We start from the raw sequence: 23,856 nt of genomic DNA on the forward strand, positions 1-23,856 counted from the left end.
TACTGCTCGCATTAATCCTAACTCCCTCACGTCCTATTCTCCACTTCCCCCATTCATCTCCTTAACCCACATATCCGTCACACACACACACACACATTCTATATATAGCACACACACACTTTAGTAAAAGGGGGGATGAAAAAGAAATTTCAGCAACTAAGAGAAAAGAGGACTGTTCTTTTAGAGTAAAAAAAATTCACTTGGAAAAACTGTTTAGTTACGTTATTGAGTTCGAAGCCAGAGTTCGAAATTTCGTTTGCGGTTCCGAGTTCGTGGTTCTAGAAAAGTTAGTATTGCTAGCTTTGGAAATCAGTAGATTATAGCTGTGATTTTGTTGAAATCTCCACAAAAAGGTTCATCTCTGTCTCTTTAATATCTGGCTCATACATAGTTAGATATGTTTGTTGATATCTTTTGAATCATTTTTATGGCATAAGAATTTGAGAAGTTTTAGTCTTGTTCGGTTTCTGCATTCTCAATATTGTTTAGTATGAGTAAAAGTTTGAAAGAGAATCCTTTAAAAGAGGACGACTTTTATGGTGTTCATAAGTAATTACTAGATTCTTGGATGAGTTTATTTTAATCTTTAATTTTTGATTCCCATGACAATCAAAATTTTTGTTTGATCTAATGTACATCGTTGGATTGTTTGCGACTTTAGTAAAATAATAACTAAGACGAGTTCTTTGTTTTTTTTTTGTGTTTGCTCTTTCTTTCAGTTTTAAGTAGGATGGGTGCCTAAAGATTTTTTTTTGCTTTGTTATAATTTTGTTTATTTTTCTTAGAAGTTTCATTTATATTTTTGGTATGAAGTAACGTGATTGACAAAATTTTGTTGGAGCATGTCTTAGTTTATTATTTGAGTTGCTGAAATCTTGATTCTTTAATAGTTAAATCAGATTCATATTCATATAAATGTCTATATCAAATTAGGACAAGCTACTCACACAGAACAATATGATAGCTAATTAAGATTATTGTTTTATATTAAGTTCCACTGATAAATATTTTGGAGTCAAGAATTGGTTTCATGATTGTGATCGTTAAATGACTGTATTTTCAAATTTTAGTCTTAATTTTGCATTAATTGCTTACAAATGTCATGGCTAAATTTTTGGCCATATTGCTGCTCGCATTTATATGTCAATTTTAATAAAGAGGGTTCACAAGGAGTATATTAATTCGGCCTAGGCACTAATTTAAGACTCATTGTAATAGGTAAAAGTAATAGTATACAAATATATATCTCAGATCTAAAAAGATAAATAATTGAAATACTATAAAACGCTAGAAAAACTTTAGATGTACTTTAAATATTAGCTCATGTGTTCATACCCGAACCTTGGATTGATATGCTTAAGTAATAAAAGGATCATGTGTGCATTCCCGCGTCTTGATACCTTTAAATTCAAAATAATTATGTTTTGACAATGTGTACATTCCGTACCTTAGTTTAACATTTAATTTCAAAGAAGTACCTTGTGTGCGTACCGCATCTTGGTGAACACAATTAATAAAATATAATAATTAATTAAGCGGTAATAAATAAGCCATAATCAATAAAATACAAGAATAGCTAAAAATTGATTTAAGCCTTACATTAGTCAATAAAGCGACCGTGCTAGAACCACGGGACTCGAGGGGTGCCTTACACCTTCCTTTCAGTCAACAGAATTCCTTACTCAATCTTCTGTTTTCTTAGACCATAAATTAGGAGTCAAATCTTCCTTTTGATAAGGGATTCAATAAAAGGTGACTTGGAACACCAAAACTCAATTCCAAGTGGCGACTCTGAATAATAAATAATTCCTTTTCAAAACGTCACTTTAATTGGAAAAACTCTTTTAACTCAACCTCGTAATAAGGGTTGCGGGAAAAAAAGAGGTGTGACAGCTCTGGCGACTCTGCTGGGGAAAAGAACCCAGAACTTTTGGTTCAGGGTTCAGAATTTGAGCTTGTAATGTGATTTATACTTGGCTTTATTGATTGTATGATATTTGTGGGCCTAATGTGCTAATTGTTGCTTATTTACCGCTTTGATACTATTTGAACTGTATTAAATTATCTTCTTACGCCTCCCTTCTGAGTCTTCTGAATTTATGGTGTACACGTGCGCGTGGCCCACTTTTCTGTTAGAAGTCATACCAATTAGAACGAGGATGGGTCAGTAACTAGGTCGGGTAGACTTTCGTGCTCCCGGTACGTTACCCCCATCTCGGCTCGAGCTGTCCGCTTGGGTAAGCCAGGTCTAAAACACTCCCCTTAGGATTTAAACCTAGAATAAAATAGCCTCATGCCGGATCCCTAGTAGGAACGTTTGTTTGCATCATGTGCATTTGACTTTGGGGACTCAACACAGGGGTTGGGTCCGTCTAGGACAGGTGTACCCGAAATTACAAGACCATCCTGATGCATCTTATGTGCTACTTGTGCATTATGTTTGATTTGGTTTGTGCATGTTGACCGATTTCTAAAATAAAATAAAAATATAAAAATATTGAGGGAAAACCAGAAAGAAGAAAATATGAGGGAGAAAATTTACCCGATTTTCGAAAATTTTAGTATTTACCCCAAAAAAAAGCCTGAATTTTTCAAAAAAAAAGTGTCATCCTATTCCTGAAATTTTTACGAATTACGCGGGTCTGATTCTCACCGGATGTGAGATACGTAGGCAACCTTCATAGGGTTCGGCCCCATTTTTATAAAATAACTAAAAAAGGAAAGAAATGTGTCTAGTTTTTTTTTTTAAACAAATAAGCAGACCCAGCTTCGGTTAATCCCAAATCGTTCCTGTCAGAATAGCCTTAGAACATCTTCAAAATTGTTGAAAGGCTGTTCTCGCAAGAACGGACGTGTCTGTCAATTGGGAATCACTTTGACCATAATGCCCTTCCCCCGACCCTAAAGCTATCCTTGAAAGTAAGAAGAGGCCATAGTTGCAAAAATAGCCACCCTTTCTTCAGTCACAATTGCGAAAATAGCCCCCCTTCTCGTTGATTTTTCTTAATATTGAGTTATTTACAAAAGATTGTTTTACAAAAGGAGTGCATTGGTTCTGTCTCTTGAGACTAATGTCAACCCTAACCTTAACCACCCACAGGTACAAAATGAGCACTGTCAAGAACACACCATTCACAGTTGTAGACGAGGCTCCACTTCAGCTTCAGATGTGGTGGTATGATTTAGGAGAAGATGGTCAGAAATGGGTCACCAAGCACTTGGGAGACCTTACAGATATTATGAAAATTAAACCACGGGACGATTTGATTGAGGCACTAGTGACTTTTTGGGACCCCGTTCACAATGTCTTTCGCTTCTCCGATTTTGAGCTAACTCCCACTTTAGAAGAGATAGCTGGATATTCCGGGTTTGGCAGGGATTTGAGAAACCAGGAGCTCATATTCCCAAGGGCTCTTTCTGTACACCGATTCTTCGATCTTCTGAACATCAGTAAGCAAATTAGAAAGACCAACATAGTCGAAGGGTGTTGTTCTTTCTACTTCTTGTACTCTAGGTTCGGGCAGCCAAATGGGTTTGAAATGCATGAAAAGGGCCTTAACAACAAGCAGAACAAAGACACATGGCAGATTCATCATCGCTTCGCCTTCATAATGGCGTTTCTGGGAATTATGGTCTTCCCAAACAAGGAGCGGACAATTGATACCCGCATAGCCAGGGTTGTACAGGTCCTCACTACCAAAGAACATCACACTCTTGCCCCGATCATTCTATCAGACATTTATCGGGCGTTGACTTTGTGCAAGTCCGGGGCAAAATTCTTCGAAGGGTGCAATATTTTGTTACAAATGCGGTTGATTGAGCATCTCCGACATCACCCCAAGTTCATGAGCTATGGTCCGAGCAAGGACAATTTCATTGAGAGTTACGAAGAAAAAGTAAAAGATTACAACTCTCCAGAAGGGGTGGAAGCCTGGATATCCCACCTAAGATCTTTAAATGCAAGTCAAATTGAGTGGACTTTGGGATGGCTCCCGGTAAGAGAGGTGATACACATGTCGGCCCTAAAAAGTTATTTGCTGTTGTTGGATTTGAGAAGTGTCCAGCCGTATACGCCACACAGAGTTCTAAGACAGCTAGGAAGGTACCAAGTAGTACCTAAGGATGAAGATTTGCGTGTGCAAGTGATTGAGCTACACCCCGAAGCCCCACTCCCCGAAGCTTTAATCCAGCAAATTTGGAATGGTTGTCGCTACTTGAAAGATGATACTCAGGCGCCAGATCCTGCGAGAGGTGAGGTAGATCCGGGTTATGCTATATGGTTTGGGAAGAGGTCTCGCGTGGATGATGTGCCAGAGCCCAAAAGGCCCACAAAAAGGCCGCATGTTCAAGCCTTTGATGATAAAATCCAAGAACGGTTGGCCTGGGGTGAACGGGAAAAGGGATACAAAACAACTATTCATGCCTTAGAAGAAAGGCTGAGAAACCTCAATTTTGAGAAAGACTTGCAAGAACAAGAAGCCGAAGGGGAAAAGAAGAGTCTGATCCGCAAAAATGAAGCCCTTCGTGCTCAACTTCAACAGATGAAGAAAGCCTCTGAAGTGCCAGTGAGAAGTTGGAAAGACCAGAGAACCATTGCCAATCTGATGGAAAAGGTGCAAGATTATGATTCCCTCTTGGCAAAGACTGAAAAGGCGTTGGACAAAGCCAAGGAAAAGATTGAACAGCTAAATGAGAAGGCCGAATCAAGTAAGGATCGCCAAGTAACAAAATTTGAAGAAGAGAGGGCTCAATTCGAGAGAGAAAAGGCCCATTGGGCACGTTCAGAAGCTCAGCTCCATGCACAGTTGGAAGAAATGAGAAGGTACAATAGAGAATACCAGCATACAGATTTTGATAGGGAGATGGCTCAGGCGAGACTCGAGCAGGCTAGACTCCGGGCTCAGTTGGAGTCAGCCTTAGATCGTGAGGGCCACATAAGGGAGATAGCCACCACTCGCCAGCAGCAGTTACAAGATCGAGACCAGAATTTCTAGTACTTCAAAGAGCAAGTCCATAATTTAGCTGTTTATACCGCTCAAAGTTATGTGAACTGCCAAGGGATGGATTATGAGAAGTTTTTGGAGCATGCACCTACTTTTGCCAGTCATCTTGCAGCAGAGTTAGAAAGGATGTACCGTACATTAGGGGGTCAACCAGGGCAAGCCCCACCATGAGCAGATGTTTCAGTGTTTGAAAGCAAGAAGATTGTGGAGTTGAATTATAGTCGTAGTTGTTAGAACTTTTCATGTAGTAGTTATGTTTTAGTTTGAGTCATTGTTGAATCTTTAAAATCGCTGTCTTTTAGTCTTGTCAGAGTTGGGTAAGTCATTTTCAATGTAATGTCCTTTTTGTTATTGTATTATTTCGTTTTGTTTATAAAAAAAACTACTATTATTGTTTTCCCCTAAACTACATAATGGTCTGATTCATGCGGCGTCATGATACGTAGGCAATCCTCATCGGATGCGATCATAACCATAATTAATCTAAAAAAAATGAAAAAAAAACCCGTTAAATTCAAGATGAAAATAAACCAATAAATCAATAAGCCGGGATGAAACATAAAGCCTTCCAAGATCATTTTAGAAATGAAAATGGCATTAGGTGCATGACATATAATGTGTGATTAATATCTGCAAAATGCCTAACTCTAACACGTTTGTTGTTTGTCATTTTAAAAGATAAAGTAAAACAGAGGTGGTTGGTTTGTGGTTTAAACTGGCGACTCACCCTTACAACACGAGATCAAAAGGAAAAAGTAGAATGGCAAACAACAGTGAGAATGAGTCAGATAATGATGATGTCCATGGACAATTGGTTGAACAAGGTTCAAGACTGGTTGAAGAAGTAAGAGTGTTGAAGCAACAATTGGCAGAGATGTACCAAGCCTGGGTGAATGGACAAGCACCGCCCTCACTACCCATAGGGCCTTCGGATAATCTTCATAATGTGTCAATTGCCACTCAAGTGCCTATCTCCATAACAAGTAACCCATTGTACCAACCTGGATTCAGTTCGAGCATTAACCTTCCCACTATCCCCAATACCTCCATTCCACGTCCTCCAATCGCACCCCTTAGAAATGACCCACCTACTATACCCATTGTCCATACTTTCACTGTCCCTCAACCGGCTGTTGCTCAAAAGTCCAATAATGATCCACAACTGGATGCTCATGATGCCCAACATTACTCTTCAGAACTGACTTTAAAGGTTCCAGATTCATACAAGCATACTCCTCATAACGTGTTCCCAATTGAGATCGAAAAGCCCGAAAAGAATATGGAACAAGAGGAAATGACTAGAAAAATGAAGAGCTTGGAACAAACCATGAGAAACATACAGGGTTTGGGCGGCCACAAGAGTGTTTCGTTTAACGATCTATGCATGTTTCCCCATGTTCATTTGCCACCCGGCTTCAAGACCCCCAAGTTTGATAAGTATGATGGGCATGGTGATCCCGTTGCCCATTTGAAGAGGTATTGTAACCAATTAAGGGGAGCGGGAGGAAAAGAAGAATTGCTCATGGCTTATTTTGGGGAAAGTTTGACAGGAATTGCTTCAGAGTGGTTCATAGATCAAGACATCTCTCACTGGCACGTTTGAAATGACATGGCTCAAGATTTTGTCCAACAGTTTCAGTACAACATTGATATAGTGCCAGACCGCTCCTCTCTCGTCAACATAAAGAAGAAACTAACAGAAAGCTTCAGAGAATATGCAATCAAGTGGAGAGAGCAGGCTGCTAGGGTCAAACCACCAATGAAAGAGGCAGAAATGATTGACTATTTTCTCCAAGCTCAGGATTCTGATTACCTTCATTACATGTTGGCCGGCATTGGTAAACCTTTCACTGAGGCGATTAAGATTGGTGAAATAGTTGAGAATGGAATGAATTCAGGCAAAATTGTGAGTCAGGCAGCCCTTAAGGCGACCACACAAGCAATTCAAAGCTGGTCAGGCAGTTTCGGAAATCGGAAAAAGAAGGAGGAAGGATCCATGATGGCATCTGGGTTCGGGGGAGTTCAAAGAGGAATAGCTCCTTCTTACGTGTAATTCCAACAAGGACAATCCAATTCTGCTCAACATTATTATCCACCTCAAAGTCCCCGATACTCAGTTCCCCTGCAACAATACACAGTGTTTAATGCTCAGACTTATGCTAGGCCTCCCAAACACCAACAATGGCGGGCAGCGATTCCACAAGGCTCCCGTCAACTCCGGCCGAATTTTCAAGCACCATATAATCCTCGTCCCCAACAAGAATATGTGAGAGAGCAGGAGCCAAAGAAAGAGTTCACCCCAATTGGAGAATCGTATACAAGCCTATTTCGAAAGTTGAAGCAGTTGAAGTTGATTGAACCTATTATGCCGCGTTATGTGAATCCAAATTCAAAAGGTTTTGACTCAAATGCAAGATGTGAGTATCACTCTAACACCCAAGGGCATAGTACCGAAAATTATTGGACATTAAAAAAAGCCATTGAAAATTTGATTGAAGCAAAGGCAATTGTGGTAACAAACAATGAGGATACTCCTAATATCACAAACAATCCACTCCCAACTCAGGATAATACACATTTTATTGGGATGATTTATGATGATCGGGATTATAAGCAGTCTGGCAAGACAGAGATGGTTGTTAGAACCATAGGGCCAGAACCAAAAGTGATAGTGAGCCCGTCGCAATTGGCACCGTTGATTGTGAAAGGTGCAAGTTCTAGTTTGAACTTGGCTTGTTCTGAAAAAACAATTCTCTATGTTCCTGGAAGCACAAAAAAGGTTGAGGTTCAATTGGGTGGGCCAAAACTTTACATCCCCTGGGGCATTCAAAAGATCATTCCGAATAATGGTTTGAGGAATATAACAGAGCCAGCCGTGATCCGACCTGTTTCCCAACTCCTAGTGACAAACACAAAAGCTATTCCCTGGAATTATAACAAGACTGTCATGACATACAAAGGAAAAGAGATAGTTGAAGAACCAGGTGAAATGGGGGGCTTGACCCGCTCTGGAAGGTGTTATTCACTAGAGGAATTGAGAAAAGCTAAGCAAGCCAGGGAAAGTCACTTGCCAGTGAAAGAACCCATTGCAGAAAAAGAAGCGGAGGAATTCCTTAAGAAGATGAAAATGCAAGACTACTCAATCATTGACCAACTAAGGAAAACTCCTGCTCAGATATCTTTGTTATCTCTGCTTTTGCATTCAAAAGAGCATCATCGTGTGTTGATCAAAACTATGAACGAGGAATATATCTCAGAAAAGACAACGGTGAATCAGCTAGAAAAAATGGCTGAAAGATTCTTTGAAGTAAATAGAATTACTTTCAGCGATGATGATTTGCCTGAGGAAGGGGCTGGCCACAATAGAGCTTTGCATCTTATGGTCAAATGTGAAGGGCACTACGTAAAAGGAGTCATGATTGACGGAGGCTCAAGTGTAGATGTGTGTCCTCTTTCTACTCTACAACAGCTAAACATTGACACTAACAGAATTCGAACCAGTAATGTCAGCATCAGAGCTTTTGATGGTTCAAAAAGAGACACTATTGGGGAAATCGAACTCACCATGACAATCGGCCCGGTTGATTTTAACATTGTCTTTCAAGTGTTAGATATGGAAACTTCCTATAATTTTCTTTTGGGAAGGCCGTGGATCCATATGGCCAGAGTTGTACCATCCACCCTACATCAAATGGTCAAATTCGAGTGTGACGGGCAAGAAATTATTATTCATGGGGAGGACAACTTATCCATCTATAAAGACCCGTCCATTCCATATATCGAGGCCAAGGAAGGATGTGAATCCATCATATATCAAGCATTTGAGGTGATTGAGGTGGACCAAGTGGAAGAAGGAAAACCAATTCTGCATCCCCGTCTTTCAGCCACATCTGTGATGGTCGCTTCGCTGATGTTGAGGAACGACTATGAACCAGGAAAAAGATTGGGATCCTCTCTGTAAGGAATTGTGAACCTCATTGCCCCATTTTCGAAGAAAAATACCTTTGGCTTGGGCTTTAAACCAACATCAGCTGATATAGACAGAGCCAAGGCCCGCAAAAAGAATGGTTGGAATCTGTCCAAACCAATCCCTCACATTGCCTACTCTTTTGTCAAGCCACAATTTGAAGAAGTCCAAAATCCTTCTACTCAGGATGACATTGACGGAGTTTGCCAGGGTCTCAAGGAGATGTTCTATGAGATCAATATGGTTCAAGTTGGGGAGGGCCCTAGCCGTGCAAGTGTTCAACTGATTGGTCCAGATACCTCGTTCAGCAACTGGGAAGCGACTCCTCTTCCCATCAGGAAGGAGTCTTGGAAGCCTGTTTTGTTGTTTTTTCTGTATTTGGATTATTTTAAGGGTTGTAATCCATATATTTTAGTTTAATTGCTTTGCTGTGATGTTAACCCTTCTATCCTTTCAAATTCAATGAAATGAAGTTCCATTTTCGTAGTAAAATTCTATCTTTTTATTTCCCTAATTTTTGTTAATTTCTTATCATTTTCAGTTTCGATAATGCTGGCTTTAAAAACTTGACATGCATACGGAATTCATGCCCAGATCTTAAAAAGCTGTCTAATCTCGAAATAATGAATCAAGAAGTTGAGTATGACAAAGATGAGGCTTTTAGAGAAATAAAAAGGGAATTGGATCAATTTGAGAATAAGCCTAAGCCTAACTTAAATGAAACTGAGGCAATTAACCTGGGGGAAGTCCTGAAGAAACCAGAGAAACAAAAATAAGCATTCATACTGAACAAAAGACGAGAGATGCCATAATTCAAGTTTTGTTCGAGTACAGAGATATATTTGCTTGGTCGTATGATGACATGCCGAGTTTGAGTGCCGATCTAGTGGTCCATAAGCTTCCCACACATCCTAATTTTCCACCAATCCAGCAAAAACAAAGGAAGTTTAAGACAGACATGAGTGATAAGATTAAAGAAGAAATCACGAAGCAACTAAGTGCAAATGTGATCAGGGTCGTCCGATACACTACATGGTTAGCAAATGTTATGCCAGTGCCAAAGAAGGATGGGAAAATTAGAGTTTGTGTTGACTATAGGGATTTAAACAAAGCAAGTCCAAAGGACAACTTTCCCTTACCCAACATTCATATCCTTGTTGATAATTTTGCTAAACATGAAATCCAATCTTTTGTGGATTGTTATGCCGGATATCACCAAATTCTGATGGATAAAGAAGATGTAGAAAAAACCGCCTTCACAACTCCATGGGGAACTTATTGTTATAGGGTCATGCCATTCGGTTTGAAGAATGCAGGGGCAACTTACATGAGAGCCATGACTACCATATTCCATGACATGATGCATAAAGAGATTGAAGTGTACGTTGATAATGTGATCATTAAGTCGAGAACACAAGCTTACCATGTGCAAGACTTGAAAAAGTTCTTTGAAAGACTACGAAGGTACAATCTCAAACTCAATCCAGCCAAATGTGCATTTGGAGTTCCTTCTGGGAAGCTTTTGGGTTTTATAGTTAGTCGAAGAGGCATTGAGTTAGATCCCTCCAAGATAAAGACCATTCGAGAGCTGCCTCCCCCGAAGAACAAAACAGAAGTCATGAGTTTACTCGGGAGGTTGAATTACATTAGCAGGTTCATCTCGCAGCTTACAACCAAATGTGAGCCTATTTTTAAGTTGTTGAAAAAGAACGCCGCTATCAAGTGGACAGATGAGTGCCAAGAAGCTTTTGATAAGATCAAGGAATATTTGTCAAATCCCCCTATTTTGGTCCCGCCGGAACCTGATAGGCCTCTATTTTTATATCTATCAGTAATGGATAGTTCCTTTGGTTGTGTTCTGGGTCAACATGATGCCACAGGAAAAAGGGAACAAGCAATACATTATTTGAGCAAAAAGTTCACCACTTATGAGGCCAAATACACTTTTGGAAAGGACATGTTGCGCCTTAACCTGGGTCGCCCAGAAGCTTAGGCATTATCTTTTGGCCTATACAACTTACCTCATATCCCGAATGGATCCCCTGAAGTACATCTTTCAGAAGCCGATGCCAATAGGCAAATTGGCAAAGTGGAAAATCTTGCTCACAAAGTTTGATATTGTTTATGTCACTCGCACTGCCATGAAGGCACAAGCTTTGGCTGATAATCTGGAAGAAAACCCGGTTGATGATGAGTATGAATCTTTGAACACATATTTCCTAGATGAAGAGGTTAATTTAGTTGAAGAAGTAGTCCAAGATGACAGTCAAATTTGGAAACTATACTTTGATGGGGCTGTCAACATCAAAGGCATAGGGATTGGGACAATTCTGGTATCACCTACTGGGCAACATTACCCTGCTACGGCGTGACTTCGTTTTTTCTATACAAACAATACAGCAGAATATGAAGCTTGCATCATGGGTCTGAACATGGCAATAAATCTAAATGTGCATGAACTGTTGGTGATGGGAGATTCAGATTTGCTTATTCGGCAGGCTCAAAGTGATTGGGAGACTCGAGACATTAAGCTCATTCCATATAGACAATGTGTGGAGGATCTTAGAAAACGGTTCAAGTCCATCGAATTCAAGTACATTCACAGGTTTCACAATGAATTAGATGATGCCTTGGCCACTCTAGCCTCAATGCTTCCATATCCGGGTAATACTCACATTGATCCATTAGAAATTCAAATTCGATATCAACATGGTTATTGCAATACAATTGAAGCAGAACCAGATGGTGAACCATGGTATCGTGATATTAAACAGTTTCTGAAAACAAGAGAATATTCGGAACATGCTAACAGGGATCAAAAGAGAACTATTAGGCGACTCTCTAATGGTTTCTTTTTGAGCGGGGAAATCCTATACAAAAGAACTCTGGATTTGAATTTGTTGAGATGTGTGGATGCCAAAGAAGCCGAAATGATTATGAATGAGGTGTATTCGGGAGTTTGTGGTCCTCACATGAATGGATATGTTCTAGCAAAGAAAATCCTTCGGGCAGGATATTATTGGCTTACTATGGAACGAGATTGCTTTCATTTTGTTCGCAAGTGCCACCAGTGTCAGATTCACAGTGATTTGATTCACTCGCCACCTTCAGAGTTGTATCCTATGTCGGCTCCTTGACCTTTTGTTGCTTGGGGAATGGATGACATTGGCCCAATCGAGCCAAAAGCTTCAAATGGGCACAGATTCATCTTGGTTGCAATTGATTACTTCACCAAATGGGTGGAAGCTATTACATTGAAAGCAGTTACCAAGAAAGCAGTAGTAGACTTTGTTCACTCCAACATCATCTGTCGTTTCGGTATTCCAAAAACCATTATTACAGATAATGCTGCTAATTTGAATAGCCATCTGATGAAGGAGGTATGTGAACAATTTAAAATTGAGCATCGCAATTCTACTCCTTACCGTCCCAAAGTAATAGAGCTGTTGAAGCTGCGAATAAGAACATCAAGAAGATTTTTAGGAAGATGATCCAAGGGTCTAGACAATGGCATGAGAAACTGCCTTTTGCTCTTTTGGGATACCGGGCAACTGTCCGTACATCAGTTGGCGCAACGCCCTATTTATTTTTTTATGGAACTGAAGCGGTCATACCTGCTGAAATTGAGATTCCCTCTCTCCGAATCATTGTTGAAGCAGGGATTGAGGACACTGAATGGGTGAAGTCCCGATTGGAACAGTTGAATTTGATTGATGAAAAGTGTTTGGCGGCAGTTTGTTTTGGTTAGTTATACCAACAAAGAATGGCACGCGCTTACAATAAGAAAGTTCGCCCAAGACAATTCGAGGTAGGACAATTTGTTTTGAAACGTATCTTTCCGTACCAGGAAGAAGCAAAAGGAAAGTTCGCCCCGAATTGGCAAGGTCCTTACCTCGTCAAGAAAGTATTGTCAAAAGGAGCTCTACACTTGGCAGATATAGAAGGAAAGGTGACTGATATATCCGTCAACGCAGATGCGGTCAAGAGATACTATGTCTGACATGGCTCTGTTGGGGCATTCTTATATTTAGCATTCTCAGGTTGGGATGACGAAAGGCTATCATTCTCGCTACCCAAACACTGGTCAACCCTAGTTATCCCTTTGAAGCCTTGTTTATATTTCTTTGTTTTCCCCTCTTTTGGAACCAATGTACTTAAAAAAAAATCATCAAAACAAGTTCATGTTATTTGAACTACGTTCGACCTGATTCCAAAAGGATATGTAGGCAGCCTCACTCTGGGGTTCGGTCACACCAAAACAAAAATCCATATTTCCCAGTATTCAAAGAAACTGGGGCATGATTTTATTTTATTTTCGATGGTTGTTCCATCAAAATGGTTCCAAAAGTTGTAATTCAGTTGAATAGTTCTTTTTACCTTTCCCTGCTAAGACCTTCTGATCAACTTTCGAGAATGCTAAGTCAGTATACTACGGGTAATGCCTCAGCCATTGAAGAGAGAAAAAATAAATGAGAGAGACTTATTAGTGAAAACCTTCACGGGCACTATAAGGCAATAATGAGTTGAGAGAAAGGCAAATGAGAGAGGTCAATTGATGAAAACCCACAAAGGGCATCATTGATCGATTTAAGGCTTCGTACATCCCGACACAAGCATGGTCAAGACAAAGAACTCAGTTTCAAAGTTAAGTTTACAATAGATTTCGAGAATTAGACGGTTCAAACGGATCGGGCATCCAGTCCAAAGTGCATGTCATATTCATTGAAGTCAGCATATTTCCTCCAGATAAGTCCTTTCTTATTCTTGCCTCTGAAAGGGACACTTCTTGATTAAGTTGTAATACCTATTAATTCACCTTCTTATTTTCTTTCGCATTACTTTTTTGAGTCCCTTTCAGTCTAATTTTGTCAAAGCAAAGCAAAGAAAAGGCCGCAAAACTGGTTACAGTTTTCCCGTTATATAAAGTAAAGATTGCTGGGCATAAACCGTATGGGCAAAGGCATAAAGCCATATGTGATTTTTCCTGACGAACAAAAGGCTTGAAGGATTGAACAATGTTTCAAGGGTCAACAAAAGTTACTAAGTTAAAAGTTATTTTGGGAGCAAAGTTGTTTGCACCATGAACACAAATGGTGATAGGTGCAAATGGTTAGGTTTTGATGTTGAGAAAGAAGATCTCCAGAAAGAAAAGACAGAATCTCCCGGCAATTTGTACAATCATCGACGGAGTCAGTTTTTCTAACAAGTGCAATGGACGCAAGGTCAAGTCGCCCAATAAATCAAGGCCACAAACTGACCACCATTTTAAAACTAACGAATCTTTTTTTATTCAGAACAGGAACATAACAATTTCATGAAACAGTTCGTGAAAGACGAACACCACCAAGTGAAGTCCTCAAATCCTTGATTTTCTTCCAATATACATGTAATCATGTTATTTCTAGTTTCATTATAGGGAATCAATACACTATCTTCAACACATGGTACTACATCCCCTGGTTGCATTACTCTTTGCCAAAATAGGGTACTACATCCCCTGGTTGCATTTCTTATTGCAAACATAGGGTACGACATTCCCTAGTAGCATCCCAGAGTACCACGAGCCTCATCTTATTGCCAACACAGGGTACTATATCCCCTAGTTGCATTACTTTCTGCCAACATAGGGTACGACATTCCCTAGTAGCATCCCAAAGTGCCAAGAACCTCACCTTATTGCCAACATAGGGTACTACATCCCCTGGGTGCATTTCTTATTGCAAACATAGGGTACGACATTCCCTAGTAGCATCCTAGAGTGCCAAGAGCCTCACCTTATGGCTAACATAGGGTACTACATCCCCTGGTTGCATTTCTTGTTGCCAACATAGGGTACGACATTCCCTAGTAGCATCTCAGAGTACCACGGGCCTCATCTTATTGCCAACACAGGGTACTACATCCCCCGGCTGCATTACTTTTTGCCAACGTAGGGTATGACATTCCCTAGTAGCATCTCAGAGCGCCACAATCCTCATTTTATTGCAACATAGGATACGACATTTCCTAGTAGCATCTTAGAGCTCCACGAGCCTCATTTTATTTCCAACATTGGGTACGACATTCCCTAGTAGCACCCTAGAGTGCCACGAGCCTCATCTCATCGTCAACACAGGGTACTACATCCCCTGGTTGCCTTCCTTCTTGTAATTCTTTATTCTGCAATAGCAAAGATAATTTAATGTGTTTTCAATAACTCACAAAAATTTTCTAGTGCAAACTGGGGCAGAAAATTTTTGTTCGTTTTGTTTGTTTGTGATGGCTTGTAGGTTTTTCTGTAAAGCACGGATTGGATGTGCAAAAATAAGATTTCAGTTCTTTCCAGAGAAAGTGGAATGTTTGATCTCAATACCAGCCAAACCAGCTTTGACGTAATGCATGCAGAGACATAGGGTCTCAAGATCCATCTTCTCATTATCTGATCAAGAATCAAGCCTAGGAGAATATTTCATAGTTTGTTACATCGAGAGCATCAAGTTTCAGTCTAAAGTCAATGGGGGAAGCAAGTCAAGAATCAAGACAAGACTCCAGATGGCATTTAGATAGAAATTTTGTAACTCTTAGATTTTAAGAGTATTTAATTTTCTTTTTATTTTGATGTAATAGTTGGAACCGCGGATCAGAACCTCGACGGAACTTCGCTCGGCTCTCTATCTAAGTATACTCTATCAGTCATTTTCCACATGAACTACACGGGACCCGATTCTCTTAGAACTCGGGATATGTTGGCTGCCTAAAACCAAGGTTCGGTCGCATCTGATTCTTTTATCTTATTTTCCTTTTTAAATAATAGTGAGGACAAAAATCAGTCACCTTGTTCATTATCTTTGCCTGAAAACTCTTCATGTTTCCAAGCAAAGAGGGGCATGCTGTGAACAACTAATTTTAGACCACACCCAAATTCTATACTATTTTAGTGTAAATATGTATTTTATGTCTACTTTTGATATTTCAAACCTTTATCTCACTTTTAGTAGAGCTTATAAAAACTATAAAAATATTCACACTTTTAGAATACAAATTTTATTTCTATTTGTAAAGAGAAAAAGAAGATTTACAAAAAATATTTGGTTTCTTTTAATTAGAATTTTTAATATGTAAGTTATGGTATATTTTTTTTAGTGTCATTTAAATTATAGTTTAAATATTTAATTTTCTTATATCTTTTTAATATATACTTAATTAGTATTCTTACTTAGTTATTTTATTTTATCTTATAAAAAAATAATAAGTACGCTTCTTTTAGTATTCTAAGCCTTAGTATGTAGTACTTTTTTTTTCCAGTAATTTCTTTTAGAGATATAAGATATTAGTATAAGTAGTTTTTTTTTTAACATTTGATTTTTTAGTCTTGTTAATTGGCTTTTGTTTTAAAAAAAAAAAGATGAGGATAAGAAAAGAAAAATGATTTCTTGCTATCCTAACGCTAACACCACGACTTTCTCCTCCAAATCCCGCATTTTCCTAATTCTCTCATACTGCTCACATTAATCCTAACTCCCTCACGTCCTATTCTCCACTTTCCCCATTCATCTCCTGAACCCACATATCCGTCACACACACACACATTCTATATATAGCACACACATACTTTAGTAAAAGGGGGGATGAAAAAAAAAATTCAGCAACTAAGAGAAAAGAGGACTGTTCTTTTAGAGTAAAAAAATTCACTTGGAAAAACTGTTTAGTTACGTTATTGAGTTCGAAGCCGGAGTTCGAAATTTCGTTTGCGGTTCCGAGTTCGTGGTTCTAGAAAAGTTAGTATTGCTAGCTTTGAAAATCAGTAGATTGTAGCTGTGATTTTGTTGAAATCTCCACAAAAAGGTTCATCTCCGTCTCTTTAATATCTGGCTCATACATAGTTAGATATGTTTGTTGATATCTTTTGAATCATTTTTATGGCATAAGAATTTGAGAAGTTTTAGTCTTGTTCGGTTTCTGCATTCTCAATATTGTTTAGTATGAGTAAAAGTTTGAAAGAGAATCCTTTAAAAGAGGACGACTTTTATGGTGTTCATAAGTAATTACTAGATTCTTGGATGAGTTTATTTTAATCTTTAATTTTTGATTCCCATGACAATCAAAATTTTTGTTTGATCTAATGTACATCGCTGGATTGTTTGTGACTTTAGTAAAATAATAACTAAGACGAGTTCTTTATTTTTTTTTTGCTCTTTCTTTCAGTTTTAAGTAGGATGGGTGCTTAAAGATTTTTTTTACTTTGTTATAGTTTTGTTTATTTTTCTTAGAAGTTTCATTTATATTTTTGGTATGAAGTAACGTGATTGACAAAATTTTGTTGGAGCATGTCTTAGTTTATTATTTGAGTTGCTGAAATCTTGATTCTTTAATAGTTAAATCAGATTCATATTCATATATATGTCTATATCAAATTAGGACAAGCTACTCACACAGAACAATATGATAGCTAATTAAGATTATTATTTTATATTAAGTTCCACTGATAAATATAGCTGGAATTTGCATATGTTTTTTTTGTATAAATATTTCTAGATAATAATAAATCTAATGTGATGTAGGTTTGTTTAAATTGTAATGCATCAGTAGAAAACTTCATTGATTTGGTTCTATCTTCTAGGCCAATGGTCATCTCTTAGTTATATTTTACTTTAAAACCTTAAGATTCGTTAGAATAGGTAAATAATAATAATAATAATAATAATAATAATAATAATAATAATAATAATAATAATAATAATAATAATAATAATAATAATAATAATAATAATAATAATAATAATAATAAAATAGATAAATAATTGAGATATTCTAAAATGCTAGAAAAACTTTAGATGTACTTTAAATATTAGCCCATATGTTCATACCTGAACCTTGGATTGATATGCTTAAGTAATAAAAAGATCTTGTGTGCATTCCCGCGTCTTGACACCTTTAAATTCAAAATAATTATGTTTTAACTATGTGTACATTCCGTACCTTAGTTTAACATTTAATTTCAAAGAAGTACCTTGTGTGCGTACCGCATCTTGGTGAACACAATTAATAAAATATAATAATTAATTAAGCGGTAATAAATAAGCCATAATCAATAAAATACAAGAATAGCTAAAAATTGATTTAAGCCTTACATTAGTCAATAAAGCGACTGTGCTAGAACCACGGGACTCGAGGGGTGCCTTACACCTTCCCCTCAGTCAACAGAATTCTTTACTCAATCTTCTATTTTCTTAGACCATAAATTAGGAGTCAAATCTTCCTTTTGATAAGGGATTCAATAAAAGGTGACTTGGAACACCAAAACTCAATTCCAAGTGGTGACTCTGAATAATAAATAATTTCTTTTCAAAACGTCACTTTAATTGAAAAAACTCTTTTAACTCAACCTCGTAATAAGGGTTGCGGGAAAAAAAGAGGTGTGACAAGGCCTATACAATTTACACAGAATAGGGTGACGTGGGATCACACCCGGGTATGTGCATGGTAGATAGAATAGTGATGTGATGGCTTGGAAACAACTCTTGGCACGTTCGAGGACAAATGTATATTTAAATGGGGGAGAATATAACGACCCGGCTGCTCGTTTTGAGTATTACAACCCTGTTTCCCCATTTACAACTTAATTTATGCTTTACATTTATTTTATGACTTACCAGATTAATTGGTTTGGGTCCGGTGAGGTTTTGGAATGAATTGGAATACTTAGTTTCAAGGTTAAAAGCTTAAGTTAAAAAAGTGACTGGATGCCGACTTATGCGTAAACGACCCCGAAATGGAGTTTTGATGATTCCAATAGCTCTATATGGTGATTTTGGACTTAGGAGCGTGTCCTGAAAATTATTTGAAAGTTCGTAGTGGAATTTGGCTTGAAATGGCAAAAATTAAATTTTCGAGAAGTTTGACCGAGGAGTTGAGTTTTTGATATCGGGGTCGGAATCCATTTCTGAAAATTTTCATAGCTCCGTTATGTCATTTATGACTTGTGTGTAAAATTTGAAGTCATTCCAGATTGATTTAATATATTTCGGCACGAGATATAGAATTTAAAGTTCAAAAGTTCATAGATTTTGATTTGAGGTGAGATTCGTCGTTTTGATGTTGTTTGATGTGATTTGAGTCCTCGAGTAGGTCCGTGTTATATTATAATACTTGTTGGTATATTTGGTTGAGGTCCCGGGGGCCTCGGGTGAGTTTCAGATGGTTAAATGGATCAAATCTGGACTTAGAACAAAGCTGAAAATTTGCTGCCTACTGATGCAATCGCACCTGCGGAGTTTGGCTCGCAGGTGCGAGCCCGCAGAAGCGAGCTTGGCAAGCGCAGAAGCGGCAAGGGCTGGTGAGGCAGAGTGCGCAGGTGCGAGGATTTTACCGCACCTGCGAGGCCGCATGTGCGAAAGGAAATGCGCAGAAGCGAAGGGAGCATTGTGGGCGATCGCAGAAGTGGACACTTCGTCGCACCTGCGAGACTGCATATGCGGCTAATCTGGTCGCAGGTGCTACAGGCCCTGGACAGAATAAAATTGGAGGAGTTCCGAGTTTTGCCCTTTTTGGACCTTTAAGCACGGGTTTTTGGTGCGATTTTCAGAGAGAATTCAAGGGAAACTTGAGGTAAGTCACTTGTGATCATTTCTACTTCATAATATTGAATTATCATCGAATAATCCGACTAGATTACGTGTTTTTGAGGTGTAAATCAATGATTTGAATCTAGGGAATTAAAAATAAGATTTGAGGGTTTGGAGGTCGAGTTGAGGTCGGATTTTTGTAAAATTTATATGGTTAGACTCGTAGTTGAATGGGCTTTCGGATTTTATAACTTTTGTCGGGTTCCGAGACGTGGGCCCCACGGGCAATTTTGAGTTAAATTTTGGATTTTATTGGAAAATTAGTATTTTCTTATGAAATTATTTTCAATAAATTTTATTGACTGAATCAAATAATTTGTGGCTAGATTCGAGGCATTTGGAAACCAATTCACGAGGCAAGGGCCTAGTGGAGTAAATAATTACACGGTTTGAGGTAAGTTACACTTCTAAACTTGGTTCTAAGGGTTTGAATCCCCGAATTTATGTTATATCAATTGTTTGGCGGTGACGCACACGATAGTTGACGAGCGTGTGCACGTGCACCATTAAAATTGTGACTCGAATAAAACCTATGAAGTTGAAAAATTAAAGAATCATGTTATTATTTGAACATGTTAGAGAAATTGAGTTGAGGCTCTTATTAAAGATCATGTTTAGGTTACATGCCAATATTTTTGGGACCCTTGGGGTCGTGTTGCTATTGAATTAATTGTTTCAAAAAAATACACATTTCACACTCAGTCATATTCGTCCATTGTGAGGATATTTATAGGATCGAGTTGCGCGCCGCAACAAGCCATATTGGCTTTATATATATTATTATTAAAAGGATCAGGGTTGCCCGCCTGCAGCATGCCAGAATGGCGTTATACATTATTATTATATGGATCGGGGTTGCCCGCCTGTAGCAGGCCTTATAGGCTTTACTATTTTATGGATCGGGGCTGCCCATCTGCAGCAGGCCATATAGGCTTTATTATTATACGAATCGGGATTGCTCGCCTGCAGTAGGCCATAAAGGCTTTATATCATGCTTGTGCTGAAGGAGTCTCACGACCCAAATACCTAACCAGTCGTGATGGCGCCTATCGTGGAACTAGGCAAGCTGGCATTCTCAATATACTTTCAATATATAACAGAAGTGAGCTAAAGCAATTAAACTAACTGAAGGTTTATACAATAACGGGGTAAAAACCCAAAACACAAGTGCGGAATGATAGCCCGACATCGGGGTGTCACTAAGTCATGAGCATCTAATAACCAATTTAGAAATATAGTCTACTATAGTATGTGCCAAGTTCCAATACAAAAGAGAAAATAATAAGAAAGGAGAAACAAGGACTGCGGATGCCGGCAGCTACCTCGTAAGTCTCCAATAATCAGCTTGCGCACGAACTCAGCGATCCCAAGAACCGTACACACCTGGATCTGCACATGAAGTGCATGGTGTAGCATAAGTACAACCAACTCAGCAAGTAATAGAATTAAATAAGGAACTAAGAAGCAGTGACGAACTATAATAATACAGATCATTTCAAAAGTTTTCAATAAAGAGTGAACATGTTTTCAAATCCAGTGGTATAAGTCAAATCAGTTCGAGCTCAAATAAAAAGATATGAATCTTTCAGAAATTTTACAACAACATCAGATAGTAACTAAGTACACCAATAAATAAAAGCAAGTACAATCTCTCAAGGCAGCAGTAACTCAACTCATCTCAACAACTCATACTCTTGGCTCTCAGCCCTCAATACACACTCTCAATAGGTACCTGCGCTTACTGGGGGTGTGCAGACTCCGGAGGGGCTCCTTTCAGCCCAAGCGCTATATTGTTGCGGCGTGCAACACGATCCAATATTGTTGCGGCATGCAACCCGATCCAATATTGTTGTGGCGTGCAACCCGATCCTATAATATATATGTATAGAAGGCTTGTTGAGGCGTGCAACCCGATCCATATACCTCACAGCTCGCAGCTCGGCACTCAGGCCCTATCTCAGTCACTAACCTCTCCGGCCCCTCGGGCTCACAAAATAACATAATAACCGGCCCAAGCAGAGAATACAACAAGTATCAACAAGAAATGAGAGGAAACAAATATATAACACACAAGTAAAACTGTGACTGAGTACAAGACAACAATTAGCAGTCAATTACCATATATACGACCGTTGCGGGTCCCAACAGTAATATCATATGGCCTAAGCATGGTTTCTAACATGAAAGACAGTCAACTGCTCAAAGACAAGGAAAACAAGTAATAACAATGGCTATTTGACTTTACAGTCTCATGGGACGGACCAAGTCATAATCCCTCACGGTGCACGGTGCACGCTCGCATGCCCATCACCTAGCATGTGCGTCACCTTCAAATATTCACATTATACCAATTCTCGGGGTTTCATACCCTCAAAAATAGATTTAAGACTGTTACTTACCTCAACCGCGCATAAATCCTACTCCGAAATGCCTTTGCCTCTCGAATCGGCCTCCAAATGCCCCGAATCTAGCCACAAACAGTACGAGATAATCAATATTTTATTGGTTAAAAGGATCAATTCCACAAGAAAACTACTAAAATATAGCCCAAAATCCGAAATCGGCTCAACCCGGCCCCCTGGGCCCACGTCTTGAAACCCAACGAAAGTCACAAAAAACCCGAGAGCCCATTCACTCACGAGTCTAGCCATACCAAATTTATCAAAATCCGACCTCAATTGTCCTTCCAAAACCCAAATATTCACTCTCCAATTCCCAAGCCCTAATCTCCCAAATCTCACCCCAAACACTCACCAACTAGGTGCAAAATCAGTGGGGAAACACCATTATTCAAGATAAATAGGCACAAGGAACTTACCTCAGTGATTACTCTGAAATCTTTCTCAAAATCCCCAAAATCCGAGCTCAAAAATGATGAAAATGGTGAAAAATCTAGAAGTGTTCTATTTATAGGTTCTACCCAGACTTCTCGCACCTGCGGCTCTATTTCTGCATCTGCGGGCAAGGCCCCGCTTCTGCGGAAAAATCCCTATACACTGCCTCCGCTCCTGCAGTCAAGTGACCGCATCTGCGCTCTTCGCGGGTGCGGGAACTACATCGCACCTGCGCCCCTAAATCTGCTTCTGCGACCATCGCAAGTGCGAGAATTCCATTGCACCTGCGTCCTCTGCCCAGATCCTGCTTAGCTGCATCTGCGGCTCCTCCTTTGCTTCTGTGGGCTCGCACTTGCGGTTCCCACTCCGCCTGTGCGGTTACATCAGTAGCAGCAGCTTCAGCTGCAATTCCTCAACTCTCATCAAGCCGTTAACCACTCGAAATCACCCCGAGGCCTCCGGGACCTCAACCAATCATGCCAACAAGTCATATAACCCAATGCGAACTTAGTCGAACCTACGAATCACTCAAGACAACATCAAAACACCAATTACACCCGGATTCAAGCCTAAAGAACTTCTAAACTATCAAATTTCACAAACGACGTCGAAACCTACCAAACCACGTCCGATTGACCTCAAAGTTTACACACAAGTCAAAAATGACACCACGAACCTATTCCAACTTCCGGAAATCCAATCTGACCCGATATCAAAATTTTCACAGCGGGCCAAAATTGCCAAAATTCCAACTTTCGTCAATTCAAGCCTAATTCTACTACGGACCTCCAAATCACATTTCGGACGCGCTTTTAAGTCCAAAATCACCTAACAGAACCATAAAAATTCAAATCCGAGGTCGTTTTCCCACAAGTCGACATCCGATCGACTTTTTCAACTTAAGCTTCTGATTAAGAGACTAAGTGTCTCAATTCACTCTAAAATTACTCCGGACCCGAACCAACCAACCCGGTAAGACATAATACATCAGTAAAGCACAAAAGAAGCAGAAATGGGGAAAACATGGCTATAACTCTCGAAACGACCGGTCGGGTCATTACAAGAAGCCCTTCCGGAGTCTGTACACACCCTAGTGAGCGTAGATGATTATATATATTCGGGATGGATTTTTTAGGACATGGACTTGCCTTACTTATTTATATTGTAATGAATTTACCTAGACATTGATCTTCTTCGTATTATTTACATTTGAGAATAAATTATCTCAGGGCTAGATTGGCCTTATATGGTACTGAGTGACTGACTGTCAGTCGATGTGTATTTATATACGAGTTGGAACACCCCTAGGCTGGATTAGCCATAAACAGTATCGAGTGACCGAATAATTTGTGAGAAGTATTTACATGAGGTCTTTCTACTTGGATGCCCTATTCCTCATATCATACAGTATTGATCTATTTCACTTGTATTGAGTTTAACTGTCGAAC

At 39.1% G+C, this 23,856-nt stretch overlaps 1 protein-coding gene across 1 annotated transcript; it reads left to right on the forward strand.

Annotated features, from left to right (window-relative positions):
• Positions 1-3,107: 3,107 nt before the first annotated feature.
• On the forward strand, positions 3,108-4,994 carry LOC107788878 (uncharacterized). The gene has a single exon (XM_075239270.1). It carries the CDS (start codon positions 3,108-3,110, stop codon positions 4,992-4,994), a length of 1,887 nt encoding a protein of 628 aa, XP_075095371.1.
• The last annotated feature ends 18,862 nt before the right edge of the window (positions 4,995-23,856 follow it).

This window comes from Nicotiana tabacum, chromosome 19 (assembly GCF_000715075.1).
Source record: "Nicotiana tabacum cultivar K326 chromosome 19, ASM71507v2, whole genome shotgun sequence".
In the NCBI taxonomy this organism is placed as follows: Eukaryota; Viridiplantae; Streptophyta; class Magnoliopsida; order Solanales; family Solanaceae; genus Nicotiana; species Nicotiana tabacum.